This window comes from Pygocentrus nattereri, chromosome 3 (assembly GCF_015220715.1).
Source record: "Pygocentrus nattereri isolate fPygNat1 chromosome 3, fPygNat1.pri, whole genome shotgun sequence".
Lineage (NCBI taxonomy): Eukaryota > Metazoa > Chordata > Actinopteri > Characiformes > Serrasalmidae > Pygocentrus > Pygocentrus nattereri.
Genome location: NC_051213.1, coordinates 25091167 through 25105958, shown reverse-complemented (window position 1 = coordinate 25105958; position 14792 = coordinate 25091167). Strand labels below are relative to the sequence as shown.

The window sequence follows — 14792 nt, the reverse complement described above, 5'->3', positions numbered from 1 at the left end:
CAGCCGGAACTAGTGATGGAGTAGGAAGCTGAAGATGGAAGCTGCCGTGTTTATCCTGTCTTTGGTCGACTGCTGCGCGTTAATTTTCCTGTCGGTGTACTTTGTATCCTTTCCTCTCATGTGAAGAGAATGTGTCGTGAGATTCAGACGAGCCCTTTCACATCTCCGCAGCGCTTCTGTGTGGACTTTGTCTCGACTCTGCCTGTAGCGGTGCGGTTAGCTGATCACCGTTAGCTCGCTCAGCTCGACCCGGGGGCAGACCGACACAGAGCCCACACACTGAGCTCTGTCACTCGGGCCGGTTTCCATACCCGCAATAAGCTTAAGTCTGGACTGAACATACTTTGAGTGCTATACTAACGTTACCACTGTTCGGTGAGTTTATTCCAGGCAAACCCACAGTTAGTCTTAGATCGAGACCAAGGAAACCGACGCTATAGGTTAGCTAGCTTGCTAGCCGAATTAACCGTTAGTAATGCAGCTTTAGCTGAAGGGACTGTATGTGTTTTCGTGTTCGACCTGAATAGTAATGGTTTAATATTCAGTACAGCAGCATTAGCTTGTTGATTTGAAGTGTGTATATTTGTGTGTTGGAGTATTGAGGACACTGGGGGTGGTGGTGGTGGTGGTGGTGATGTAGTAGTAACAACGAGGCTGCCTTATTGTCGTTTTTTAAACTGAGGTACTGAAGTCATTCACCTGGCTCGACCTGTTAAAGCAGCGCTGGGGAACCTGTTTGGGTGGACTGGTTATTTGCGATGTCTTCTGTTTTTTCGTCTACTTCACTTTAAAGTTATGTGTATTAACTCTACGTGCAGATTATCACACTGTCGGATCTTGAATGTGATTATATTAATGCCCGGGCCTGCTGTTCAAAGTTAAACAAAGTAAGTACACGTGTGAAGTAACGTTTCTTGGGAGACATTCTGAGAACTAGTCGTGGTTGAAATCAACTCGGTTTGTGCTCCTGAAAGCTTAATTTTCTAGCACTAAAGTTTAGATCAGTGGTATTAAGTTCTAGTCCTCGTGACCCATTCGTTTTTTTGTGTTTTTACTGCACCTGATCCAGTATTAAGTGTATGAGTGCTACATCACGTTTGGAAGTGCAACTATTAATGGAAAAGACCATTAGAAATTAGGCTAATTAGGGCAAATTCAGAAATGTGCAAAGCACAGAATGACAGAGATTGAGGTTGAGAAACACTGGGCAAGAGGAACGGTTTACTTCTTTGTAGATGTTCAGATGTTGCCATTTCCTGTACATTGAAGCTGAACTTTAAGAAGGCTATTTAACTGTGTTGTTATAATGTAACTCATTATTTGTTGTTTTAATGTAACTGACCTGATAATGAAATTATTAACGTCTCTGTTCGAATAGTGGGTCATACCCGAGCTAATTGGCCAGGCTCTGGCCACAGTGTTGATGCTAGTCTCCATGCACTGGTTCATTTTCCTCCTCAATCTACCTGTGGCATCGTGGAACATTTACAGGTGAGCCATGGCACAAGTTTCTATTTTACCTATTCATGATATGACACAACTTCCGAGTACGTCTTAGTAATATACAGTATTGCTAACCTCTGTGTATTTTTCACAAGATATGTGAAGGTTCCTATGGGTAACATGGGTGTGTTTGACCCTACGGAGATCCACAATAGGGGCCAGCTGAAGTCCCATATGAAGGAGGCGATGATCAAACTTGGTTTCCACCTACTGTGCTTTTTCATCTACTTGTACAGGTAAAAAAAAAAAGTGACATCTGAATTTAGTTTCGTGATGAAAATTGAAATCTGTTGAGCCGTTTGTTGTCTATTTATGTTGAGCATTTCGACATGAGATGTTAGCTTGTTCAACTGCCAATAAGGGAGTCGAGTTGTTTGCTTTTTATTTTGTACTTCATTTTCATTGAGACAGTTCATGCCTAAATGGATGAATCTGAATTACACAAATTATTTTTTAAAATGTTTATCTTTTATTAAATTATTATATTTCATATATAGAAAGAAACATACGAGACATAATTATTTAGAGAAGAGTTTTTTTCCCCACCCTGTTCAATGAGTAATGGCAAACTTCCATTTTATGCACTGTTCATTACTCTAGCATGCATATGTTAATACTATTTGCCAGTCTGTTGACTTTATGCAAAACTTTGTAAATCGAAGAAATGAAGTAATACAAATCCAGTAATTTTCTCCCAAGAATTCAGTTCACAGCATGTATAAAGTAGATGAAGAAACTTCTAGTTTATTTTTCAGATTAAAAGTTAAACAGTAACTGGCCAGTAATTGGATCCTGTTTTGCCTGTTTAAGGTTTCTGAACCACGTCCTTTCCATTTAACCTTTCTGCCCATCTAGCCCCTTGCCTGGTTTGAACCATGCTCATTCACTCTCTCTCTGGTTTTACTTTCAGCATGATCCTGGCACTGATCAATGATTGATGCCCTTCAGACATACGAACCTAAACTGCCAAATCATAAACTGTCCTCTCTGTGCCGCGAAGGACTACATTCGTCAGTCGCAGCCAGAGCCACATCAAAACAAAAAATACACTCCACCAGACATTCTCAGCATAAACCCTTCCCCTTACTGTAAATAACAGTTTTGCAATCTAAAAGTTGCCCCGGATCAACTTGAGAGACATGTGTTCCTATGTATTCTTTACTTACACATTTGCCACGAAGTACAGCTCTATGTAGTTGCTTTATTTAGCTTATTGTTCAGGTGGCTCTAAAGACTACATTGCTCACATCATGCACTGCTTCTCAGGGCTGGAGCAACATGACAATCGCACTGACTCATCGGGGTGACTGATTGGCTTAGAGCTTGTCAGCATGTCATCTTGGCAAGCTTGTCTTAAATATGCTGTCATCGTACATCGTGTCCACCTGTCTCCAAGATGGATGACTTTTTTATTGTTAGTTGCTGGAAAACTTTTTTTTTTAAATACAATGTTTTATTGTTAGCGAATTATCAGAGTAATTGTGGTTCCAAATGGGTTATGTAATGGGATAAATAGGATATGTATTTAATAAGCACATCTTACGTTTACAAGCATGCTCTAATGTACTTTAAATTGGAATATATGGTATTTTGTTACGCCTTTGTTATGCCTCCAAAGTCACTGTCTCTGTTTTCTGCTTTTATGGTTGCTATGTTTTTAGGTAGTTTGATCACATTGGTAGACATAGTTACCTCTGTGCCTTCTGGCTTTCATTTTAACAAATGTATTCATTCATCTGTAAAACTGATTTGCTGATTTGGGAACCGTTGTCTCATCCTAGTGTTGGATTCTCAAAGTGTCCGGTTAGAATGAAAAACACTATGCTCAGGGGTAATAAACTGGGGAACTGCTGGCTTATTGATATTAATATACAGTTGGTCATGATCTCTCTCATGGCAGTGTACTATGGTCTATTCAGCTGTAGCATTTCTCACAAGTAATAATTCCATGCGTGCTACCCAAACCGGTCCTGCGAGATCTGGGGCTCTGCAGAGTTTAGTCCCTGCCATAATCATTAAGTTAATTAGGGGGTTAGTGGCTTTCAGTCAAGAATGGCCCAACATCACAGTTATCAGCTGAAAGGTCCTGCTCTTTAACACTCATTGCAAAACATTGTAGGACAGTCTTTTTCTTTTGTCCCTGAACTGCTAGATGTTTTACTGCTCAGTAAATTCTGCAAGAACAAGTTGTAGGGTATTTGTTTACTTGGTACTAATTTAGTCTTACAACCATGTTAGTAGTCCAAACTTGAGAATTTATCAAACAGCTTTTTAAGTCAGTGAGTTTCCTGATCCCAGTCACAGACACTGGGAATGTTTGAACTTCCTCTGTCATTAGCAGTTAGACATTTTGCACATTCATACATGTTCAGTGATGTATTACTGAGAATGTACACACTAGTGTTCGTAAGCTTGGAATCACAATTTAGAAGTTGGGGATCACTTTTTTTTTTTTTTTTTTTTTTTTTACTTGATTACAATATGATGCTACTTCTCTACAACTTGGAATATTTTAACTAATTGCTGTGGAAAAAGGAAGACAATTTAGATGTGCCTAGAATGATGAACAGAGCTGTAGATGATTCCTCAATAAAAGAGATAATGAAATTGTACAAAAATTCAGAGGGTCACATATTTGAAATGTGGTAGTCAAATCTCAGATGACTAATCAAGAATTTCATCTTGCTGTGGGAATGAGGTGGGCAGCCTTTTGATTCAGTAAGGGTGGTCTGCCCACCCTCTTCTTTTGCTTACTCATTCTCTGAGCCAGTTTTATCTGAAAATTCCTCCCTCCAAACGAAGTGAAGAGGATGTTAAATGAAGAAAGAAATATGCACCCTGAAGGTTCTAGTTGATAGAGCTATAAAGGACATGGTACCATCTAAAATACCCTGCTATTAATTCTACCATTTTGTAGTTCATTCTTTCAAACGTCGTCTGCTGACTTTAATTAAGGCCTTTTATGTGGCACGTGGGATGTGCCAAAGGGTGTTTCAAGACAAATTGCTTTCAAGGCATTCATTTCAAAGCCTCACCAAAAGCGTTCCTAAGAAGTGAGCTTTTGAGACACAGTGATTCTCTAATAGTACTGTATCTGGGATACAGGATTACGCAGCAGAGCATTTATTTAGATCACAGGGGAGATATATTTTGTGTGCTTAAATGAATACCCATTTATAGTGTACAGTATTTTGCATATAATGGTTTAACAGTACCAGTATTAATTGTTTGTCCCATATTTTACAACAGGAAATCTATCACAGTGGAAATATAATTAAAAAAAAAAAAACACGTCTGGACTTTTCATTTATGTATCTACTACAGAATATTTGGGAGACCCGTGTGAACTGCTTATAACTTGCATTTTTAAAAGTCTTAACAGCGATGAGATGATGTGCTGTAATGCACAAGAGTGAGTTCATCTTTCAGTTCATTAGAATGTAACTCATGTTCTGTCTATTGTGTGAAAATAGCCAGTGTTCCATAGGAGAACAGACACATTTCGTTCAACCTGAATGTCAATACATTAATTTTGCTGTCAGCTATTACTTGGCAGTAGATGCACTAGAAATCTAAGCCCTTAATAACCTGGTTGGCCTATGCAGCTAGTAGCTCTGTAAGAGACCACTTGCAGGGCACTCCCAAAAAAAGCTTTTAGTTATTTCTGTTTCACAGAGATGTGCAGTAAATTATACTTAAAATGTGTTACATATCATAAATTGTAAGAATATGACATGAATAAATGGATATTTAAAAGTATTCAAAGGATTTTCACAGGTGTAAGTGTATACAGGCAGAGGAGACTCAGTTCACACAATCCTGTGTCATTATAGTTAAACACGTCCATGAACTGCCCTGCCAGATTGCTTTATTGTCCCTAGGTTGATTCTCTCATGTCTGATCACACATCAAAAATCCCTAGAAGAGCAAACCCAACTTGTGCTATTTTAAAACCCTGAATGCTTTATTGAAAATATGCATACGTAAGACTTCTCCTACACATTACATAACAGTACAATCACTTAGAATATTAACACAGTTAAATGCAAAACAGATCCTTCAGAACCTGATGCAAAACAAAGTGTTTGCCCAGTAACTCCACCATGGCCCCCTGTAGATAATGAGCAGGCTCACAGCCATGCTTTCACATCACAGGAAAGCAAAAACCAAGCCCTCAAATGAAATACTAAGTCACCAAAGGAAAACAAAGGTCATTTGCATAAGCAGAACATTAAACATAACATTGGTGAAATTTCAGTGTGTTAACGGGTTCTAAGGTGTGTGTGTGTGTGCGCACACGCGCCACTCCTCAGTGGCGGAACAGGTTTGGCTGGTGAATGCAGGGATAACCTGTACAGAGGAGCTGCTTACCTGATGCAGGTGGAAAAAACAACAGCATTTGAGGGGAAAAGGGACGCTCAGCCTAAGTGATATTCTTGACCAGTCTTATAATACATGCCATAAAATACACACACACATAGCACATATTACAAAGCAAATCATAATAGGCAAAGTTTCTTATGCTTGATGGCCAGACTGTAACACTCTGAATACCTCAATATTTGCACACTACACCTGTGTGTAAAAATGAGTAAAACAATGAGCCATAATAAGAACGTCACATAGAAAAAAAAAAAAAAGTTAAGAGGCCACTTCCCGAGAAATACTTTATATGATAATTCAGGGAAAACAATGAGTAAAACAAAGGATCAATATAATTTTAGACATAAACAATAACGAATAAGCCCCCAAAAAGGAGAGAAATCTGACCTTTGTGATGAATAATCATAAACTGTATAACTGAAGAGCATAAAAACAACATGAACTCAAAGACTCAATAAGAAAACATGAAAAAGAAAACAGCAGACTGACATAAAGGGATTAGCACATGAGGGTTGTAGTAAACACGAAACATGGTTGAAAATCAAAAGTCAAAGGAACATAATTGGAAGGCCTAATTATGAACTAGCTTGCTTACTTTACCTTTAAACTGTATGGATCTTGATCATTACCAACAGCACTGAGCAATCCCCTAAAGCCCTATCTTACATGACACTTGATCTTCTCTCAAGCCAACAGCCACTTTATTCACTGACAAAGCTGATCGTTTTGAGCTTACTACAAAAACACAATCCAGATATAACCAACATCTATTAGCCATTTACAAAGGAAAAGTACTCCTTGCATTCTTGCATTAAGGATGGTCAATATTTACATGTGCTCATAACTTTATAAGTAGGTCTTATATGCTGCCAACAAGGATGACAGAGAACAAGAAGCATGCTGGGAAGTGAGAACACCCATGGCGTCCAAGTCTGTAAGTTTCATTGTTGGGTCAGTCACTGTCTGACAGATTAAAAGATTTAAGCAAGCTCAATTTGTTAAACATTTCCTGTCTTACCCTGGGCCATGGCAAGCAATGATCTAACGAGGCATTCCTCATTTCCAGTTCTTACATACTTACCATCATACACAAATGAGAATCAGATTCATTAGAAGTACCAATCCACAATCTTTGATGGAGGGAAAAAAAGACCTCAGGATCATTTTAAGATATTTCTCATAAACTGAAATGGGTCTGATTTCACTGTTAAAAATGCCTGTATATATTCAGTCAATTAAAATTATTTTCAGAGTTCTAAACATGGAAGAAAAACAACATTGTTACATTCTGCTGGTGAAAACACTTTCTCTCAGGCATACATTCACACAGGTGGCTGAAGAAAAAGAAAGTTCATGCGGAAAAAGATATGATGGCCAACCTCTAGGACCCCTCCAATATCTCCACACCCCTGCTGCCCTCACTCATCACATAGAGAGGTGCTTTTTAAACATCACACCTGCAGAACTGATTAAAATAATTAAAGAATTTAAAAAAAAAAAACCTCACAGAGTGAATATTGTAAAGAACAAATCACACCATCACTACAACTCAAGCCAGAGGCCTTGACTGATTCACAACAATAAATAATAGCAGTAATAAATAATAATTTGATTTGGTGTGGTTTGTGAAGCTGTAGCTCCTCGGAGGGCTGCAGTGTGGAGGGCAGGAGACAGACATCAGTTACCCAGTCTCCTCAGTGAGGCCGCCTGATCCAACCTCAACAGGGATGCCACGCAGGTCTGTGGTTACAAGTTAAAGGCCAGCAGCTGGGCAAGCTTCCTTCAAGTGGTCCAGCTTTTCTGTATTATTTTGGCCTCTCCACTGCTACAGAGGGGGTAAACCTCCAGAAAAACATCAGTGTATGTTTTCTACTTCATTCATCCTTAATTTCTTGCAGTGTTTATAGCATCACTCTGATTTTCGTTCTGTTGCAGAGTCAACATCAACTGTCCATGCTACAGATTTCTAAAGAGAGGGAAAATGGTGATGCCATTTAATAAAGTCATTACGTCTGATCTCTAGCTTTCATTAGCTACATTGGACAATGTTAAAAAAAAAAAACTAAACTCACAATGAGCACATATTTACATAGCTTTGTGTTACTTTCAAATATTGCTCTTACCGCTAAACCCCTCTGCATCTTGGGCATCACTGAAGGGAGCAGGACCCCAGACTCTGACGGTGCCATCATCAGAGGCACTGGCCATGAGTCCTGGCAACATGGGGTTCCAGCTCACACAGTTCACAGTACGTGTGTGGCCTGTCAGCTCTGCAATGGGCAGCTCGCTGCGTTTGTGCCAGATGTACACTTTATGGTCTATGGACAAAGCATGACACAAAAACTCAGTCCATTAGACAGAGCTTTGCTGCGAAGAACAACAGTGAATGCTTGGTTTCACTAAATGATTTCATTCAAGAACCTGTAAAATGCTTTTCTGTCTTTCATAAACTGCAGTTTAATTTGTTATGTTAAAAGACTAATTCCACAGATGTGTCAATTTCTTCCTAATGTTTTGGACAGTAAAGAAAATTGTAAAACATTCGCATTGCAGACCCCTTGATCTCATCACAACCCTGTAAAGAAATCTGAATCTGTATGTTTCTGTACAACGCACTATTTCACATGAAAACACTCTGAATGCCTTTGCTTACGTCAATGATTGAATTATGCAGAAGCAAATCTAAACTAAACTGATAAGCACAATTGACATTATGCTAAATTCAGACTGAATAATAGACTTATGAAATCAAACGTGACATATAAATAAACAAATAAAGTGCTGCTTCATTTGATTTTATTCATTCAGTTCATTTTGATTCTCCCAATTCCAGGCCTTGTGTGTAGTGATTTGGTATACAGTGATTCATGCATTCTAACCTTCACTCCCACTGGCAATGAAGTCCTCATTATGGCCTCCAAAGCAAGAGTGGATGGTGTAGAAGCCTTGAGTCACACCTTGGTACTTTCTCACCAGTACTCTGTCTTGTAGGTCCCACAGATGAACTCCCTAAATTAAATAAGAGAAGATGGTGAGCAATATTGCAAATTTTGTTCAATGTAAAAGACAAACATGCAGCAAAAGTTTTAGACATCATCAATTAAAAGGAATACCTGAGTTGCAACGTTTAATAGAGCTAATCTGCCATTCTTTGATACGGTGAAAGACATTATAGGGTGATCTTCCTGTACACTGTGGAACATAGCCAAAGGATAGTTGTGAAAGCAGATTCAGTACAGCATTTCCAGTTAGACTAAGCCTAAAGGTAAAGAACTTACATGTTTCTGTCAGTCAGATCTTCAAAGTTGTATCCACGGATACGCTGGTGCGTATCTGAGGCCAACACAGTTTTGCTGTCACTCAAGCACCACAGGCACTGAACACGAACTCCCTCCCATGAGTCCAAAAGGTTTCCATCTAGATCCTGCTCATTCAGAAATTAAGACATACAGGAGTCGACTTACTGATCAAAAGAGGTTCATGAAATGGGATTTATTTAGCTAAATACTATGACAGTGGTCACTGACTCCCCTCCAGAGTTTAACTCCAACCTGCATGTAATTCGCTGTCTTCTCCTCATATGTACTGCATCTGATCTAGCCCATCAAGGACTTCTGAAGAAGGCCATTAGCTGAAGCAGGTGTGGCTGATTAAAGTTTGAACTACAGTCCACAGAAGAGTAGATCTTGCTGACCAGAGTTGGTGACCACTGCAGTCAGGTTACAAAAATACAGAGGATACCTACACATTGGTAAAACTGGCCTCTCTGGCCCCCAGTGACAAAGCGCTTGCCATCTGGGTTCCAGGCAACACTTGTCAGGCTGTCTTCATGGGATTGACTCATTTTTGTCCTCAGTTCCCCTGTCTGCATCACAATAACAGATGTTTAGAACAGGCAGAAGAGGCTACATCCAGACAGATCAATTGTATCTGAATGAAGTGAGGCTGCACCTGAACATTCCAAAGCCACAATTCAGAGCAGTCATCTGGCCCACAAGCTATCAGGTATGCATCATCTGGGCTCCAGGCCAGGTAAGACACACCATATGCATGGCCTTCCAGAGTCTTCAGCTGCTTCAACAGATGTGTTTCCTGTCAATCCACAGCAGACAATCAAACACTTTCCCTTGCCTTTCCTTTCTTCTTATAAAGCTTTTATATTTCTCTCAGCTTGTTCTTATTGACTGTGTTAATGTTATTAGAGATTTTTAGCTATCAGAATTTTTGAAGTTAAGGAAAGGAGCACTCACTGGGTCAACCTGCCAAATAATAACTGTAGTGTCCTTAGATCCAGAGGCCAATTTGGTGCCATCATTGGAGAATTTACAGAACCAGACCTCATTGCAATGTTCTGTCAAGATCTGCTGAGTGTAACAGGGGAACTGTTTCCTGGAGATAACAAAGAGAATGCATTTTAGAGGGGCCATCTGTGGAGCCTTTATAGCTGAAATAATCTAAATTGGCGTGAGGAAGAAAAATGATAACAGAAAAAGAATCACTGGCAACCAATAACCTGTGTGGCTTTTCACTCACAACATTTCAAGCCAAGACACATATGTGCTCAAAACAAAGAGATATAAAACATTTCCCCCCCAGATACAGCAGAAAAAGCAAGAGGGACAACGATATGTGGGTAAGACAACAGACAGCACATTTACCTGCTGCAAACATGGTCCACCAGCAGAGACACAGAGTCCAGGTTACTGTCCAATTTGGTGTTGTGGTAAAGGCAGCGATCCCTCTGTAGCTCTACTGCCTGACACAAAAGAGTCTGTAGCCTGCGAGGTGGCAGCATCACCGAAGGGGGCAGGTATGCTGCAGAAAGAAAGAGAGATGGAGAAAGATGGAGCGGGAGGGGCAGGTTGCCAAATAAGAGAAAGTAGGGAGATCAAGCTGATTAAAGATTGTAAGCAGGGTTAGGGTCAGTTTCTTCTCAACTCAGCCACTTTAGGAGATGTACTGAATTCAGTTCAATATCAACTGACATTCACTACTAGGCTTGTATTCCTAATGCATTTAATAAGACTCCTGAATTCAGTTTGCCTCCTAAAATGACTGAATTCAAATGATACTGACCCAAACCCTGAATGTGAGAGGCAAAAGGGAATTACATGACACTGATAGACAGATAAGAAAATAAAGAAAGGAAAAATGGGGGAAATAAGTGTAAATATGGCAAAGGAATCTGTGTAACGTTTTCACCATAATGCAAGCACCATATTATGAGAACTACAAAAGCAACATGGGGATTGAGTACAGCGGATGACACGTGAAGGATGAGTTGGTGGGTACCGCACTCACTCTGGAGTTTGTCAAGCAGTTTAGAGCGAGAAGATATTCCCTTTCCCTCCCACTCAGCCTTGGCTCGGAGATCGTCTGAATGACTGCACATCAGATACCTAAGCACCCAACAAATTAAATCATCCAAATCATTAAAATTAAGTGGCATACTAATGTTCCCTTGCACACTTCTATATAATCCAGACACTTCCACCATGTTTTATTACATTTTCAAAAGTTTCTTACATATTATTTGTACCAGGAAAATTTAATCTGCTCCCTTATTTGGTCATTTAGTTTAGCAGAACACCACAATATAAGCATACACCACAAATTGAGAGTTGGCCTTTAGGACACTGTACTGATGATTGTTCTTTTTTCCTCATTTTGTGCCTTTTTTCTGGCTTTTGCATCATGACATGATGGTAAATCAAGAGCATGATCATAGATACACTTAAAATCCACAGACTCTCCATGTTATTATAAATGTTGCTGTTGTTAGATTAATCATATTTCTTGACAAGTTATTTATACAAGATACAAAGCCATCAACACAAGAATAAGCTTCTCTTGAGACCAAAAATCAAAGATTTTTCACTGTTGTGAAAAGAGAGATGAAAGGGCTGAAGTGTGCATTAGAAGACAGCACTGCTGTACCCGCTGAGGACGTGGATGCGCTCTGTGTTGTACTTCAGAGGAGTCAACTCTGCTCTTAGAACATGCAACGCCTCCAAGACCTTTCCATCTTCTAAATACTCCAAATACTTCTGCTGCAAGAGCAGGAACTTCATCCGCTAAACAGAGGCACAAAATAGATCAAGCATCAAGCAACCAGCCAGGTATGAGACAAAGGGTCAGTACCTGACAGTAAAGGCATCATGGGAGTATCTTTCTCTTACCACAACAGCATTTGGTGAATGCATCAGTGTTTTCAACTCATTGAGATCACTTTCAGCCTGTAATGAAAGCAGAGAATAGAAGTCAATTCAATAGGCTTACAAGTACACTGAACTACTTTAAACCCTACCCTTGACAGAACTGATTTTCCCTATGTGAGATAAGTAACATTTACAAATGGCAAAATTTCACATCAGACTACACATCTATAGACAACTGACCTTAGTTTAAGTCTGAGTTTAAAGAGCCTGTTCCATGGAAAAATTAATTTCCCAAGGAATCTGAAATAATATGTTTACATAGCTAAAATTTAAAAATGCACTCTTCACTTGCCGGTCCATACAGTCTATATGATAGATGTCAGAACAGAAAAAGGAGCATGTTTAATTCTAAGAGATCACTGAACAAGTAAATTGTCATGTAAACTTGAATGGCATGTTTGGTACATAAAATCACACAAATGTTAGAAGTGGATGTCAATGGAAAGAACTGAATATAAAAGTAGGATTATGGTTAGCAGCACAATAACCAGCAATGTCAATCAATACACTTCCCATCAAATAATCAAATGTGATTTTTTTCCCTTATTGCCAATTCAGCAAAATAATGGACTTTGATCAGCAGTGTAAACTACAAGACACAAGCTCAGGCTTTTAGATGAATGTGTTCTTGTTACCTTGTCCCATTCCCCTTCCATGACATGGTTGCGGAACTTGGTGGCAGCAGGATGCTCAAGTCTACAGCCTGATTCCTGCATCAGCAAGTCCACTGTCTGACTAAGAAAAAGGATGAAAATAGACATTGTATTTAGCTAATATTAACACTGACACAAAGTGGTGCACTCGGCAGTTGGCAGAACAGCCATCTGTAAAGCAAGAAGAAAGGAGAGAAAATACAGTTTGATGTCAATTTAAATACCACAGGGACCCTTTTTAATTAGGCACCACAAGTAACTGAAAAGAGCCCCCATATGTGATCCATAATAACAACAATAATTCAGCTGGAATCCTCAAGAGTTTACAGCTCTGCTGCATACAGGTCTAGCTGATGAATCCAATGACTACTACAGTACGAGTAAAAACAATCTGATTCAGCTGTTTAAACAGCCCGTTTCAATTTGTTTCCAATTTAAGTAATTAAAACGGACGTAGCATGCAGTAAATTCATTCACATGAGCGTAAACCATTTAAATGCGATTTCTGAGGATCTTGCTGTGAGCAACAACAAGTCTACTTCACATCTTCCATGATACCATTTTAGGTCTTGTAAGCTATGAGTGTAATAATAAATATATTCCTTAAAATTACATTTAATAAAACAACTAGGGTGCTGTGTGGATGCGCTCTGACCCTGAATAACAATAATCAGAATAATACAGCTGTCCTCTTCTGGCAGTCCTTTCTCCGTTCTGCAAAATGGAGCCCCCTGCCTCCCTCCTCTTTTCCCCCTGTTTGTTTATCATGCTCCTGCTGTCAGCTCGCATTAGCAGGCTTGGTATGATGGCTATGGCTAACGTGTCAACTGATAAAAATCAGCCCTTTGTAACACGGTGGTGTGCGCTAGCACTACCGCGACTCGTTTACTTTAAAAAGCCGAACGGTTTTGCGGTACTTACTTCAGCCCTAAGCCGTGTAGATGCTGCCCTATCAAACGGATGACATCTTCATCTGCCTGAGACAGCCGCTTCTTCTTCTTCATGGAGCCCGTCTCGCAGCCCAAGGTCGCGGCGGCCGAAGCGGCAGAGCTGCTGCCTGCCGGTTGGATGCCGTTGTTAGCTGCGGTGACACCGGCGTTTGTTCCGTCGCCCGCGGAGGAGGCCAGCAACCCGTTTGAATGCGCTCCGGTAGCCGCTGACGACTCTCCGTTTTGGGCGCTGTTCAGGCACGGCAGCTCCGGCTCCTGTTCCTGTCCTGCCCCGTTGGCTTGCATGTTCACACCGCTGAGGCAGGCGACTCTGTGCGCGTTAATGTCGAGGGGCCCGGAGCCTGAGCGGGGACACAGGACAGAGGAGAAAGAGGGGAGACCCAAAACAAGCGCGGTGAGGCCTGCGGTGGCGAGAGAAGCCCCGCTCTCTCCTGCTCCCTCCGCCGCCCGCGCTCGGGCTTTCTTCCGCGGCGGTGAAGCTCCGCCGGCTGCCGAGTCGGAGGAGGAGGAAGCGGAGGCCAGAGTTAACCTCGCCGAGAGCAACAGTGACAGAACGCCCGCGTTCTCGGCTTGCGCGGACGACGTGTCAGAAGAAGTTAAAGTCGGTTTGGTTTCGCTCGTGTTGTCTTTTTCTCTTCTGTCGGGCTTGTTATTGTTTGTCAGCGAAACAGCTGCAGCACCATGACGGACGTCTGTGCGCAGTGACGTCACCGGGAAGCCCTGAACAACCTTGAGCTTTAAACGCCGCCTTCAAGCGCGCCGGTAGAAAACACGGTAGAGTTTTAAACGGCAAAAAACAACTCTACGGTTTTGGGATCACTGTCAACGAAGCGGTCTGTTTCCTTTTATTCTAGGTTGGTTTGATCGATAATAAGGTCAAAGATCTGTTTAGGATTTTTTTCCTGGAATGCGACCGCATCTCTCTTTTGCTTGTGTAAATGGAGAAAAGTGCATATTGATTGGTAGTGAAGTGATCCGTTCCTGTATAGACCTGAGCTAGAGTCGTAGTGTGACATGACAGGCTGAACTAAGAATTTCAGTGTGTCTTTCTTGCAGTGATTTAAGCTTAACAATTCAAACAGGTT

The 14792-nt window shown here is 40.7% G+C and overlaps 2 protein-coding genes across 3 annotated transcripts; one reads left to right on the top strand and one right to left on the bottom strand.

The window, feature by feature from the left end:
* cnih4 (cornichon family AMPA receptor auxiliary protein 4) lies at positions 1 to 3666 on the top strand. The gene is made up of 5 exons (XM_017709164.1): positions 1 to 103; positions 819 to 887; positions 1379 to 1491; positions 1599 to 1739; positions 2414 to 3666. The coding sequence occupies exons 1-5, from the start codon at positions 35 to 37 to the stop codon at positions 2439 to 2441; spliced, it is 420 nt and encodes a 139-aa protein (XP_017564653.1). The 5' UTR covers positions 1 to 34; the 3' UTR covers positions 2442 to 3666.
* A 1777-nt stretch (positions 3667 to 5443) lies between these two features.
* wdr26a (WD repeat domain 26a) lies at positions 5444 to 14389 on the bottom strand. 2 transcript variants are annotated; one of them, XM_017709162.2, is made up of 15 exons: positions 13679 to 14389; positions 12740 to 12839; positions 12066 to 12122; positions 11824 to 11960; positions 11188 to 11285; positions 10998 to 11003; positions 10545 to 10701; positions 10137 to 10275; positions 9838 to 9978; positions 9632 to 9751; positions 9165 to 9310; positions 9000 to 9078; positions 8766 to 8895; positions 8010 to 8204; positions 5444 to 7852 (listed from the first exon to the last, which is right to left on the bottom strand). In XM_017709162.2, exons 1-15 carry the CDS (start codon positions 13990 to 13992, stop codon positions 7830 to 7832), a joined length of 1842 nt encoding a protein of 613 aa, XP_017564651.1. In that variant the 5' UTR covers positions 13993 to 14389; the 3' UTR covers positions 5444 to 7829. The 2 variants fall into 2 exon arrangements, with proteins under 2 accessions (XP_017564651.1, XP_017564652.1); XM_017709163.2 differs by lacking the exon at positions 10998 to 11003 and having other exon boundaries at positions 13679 to 14387.
* Positions 14390 to 14792: the final 403 nt, after the last annotated feature.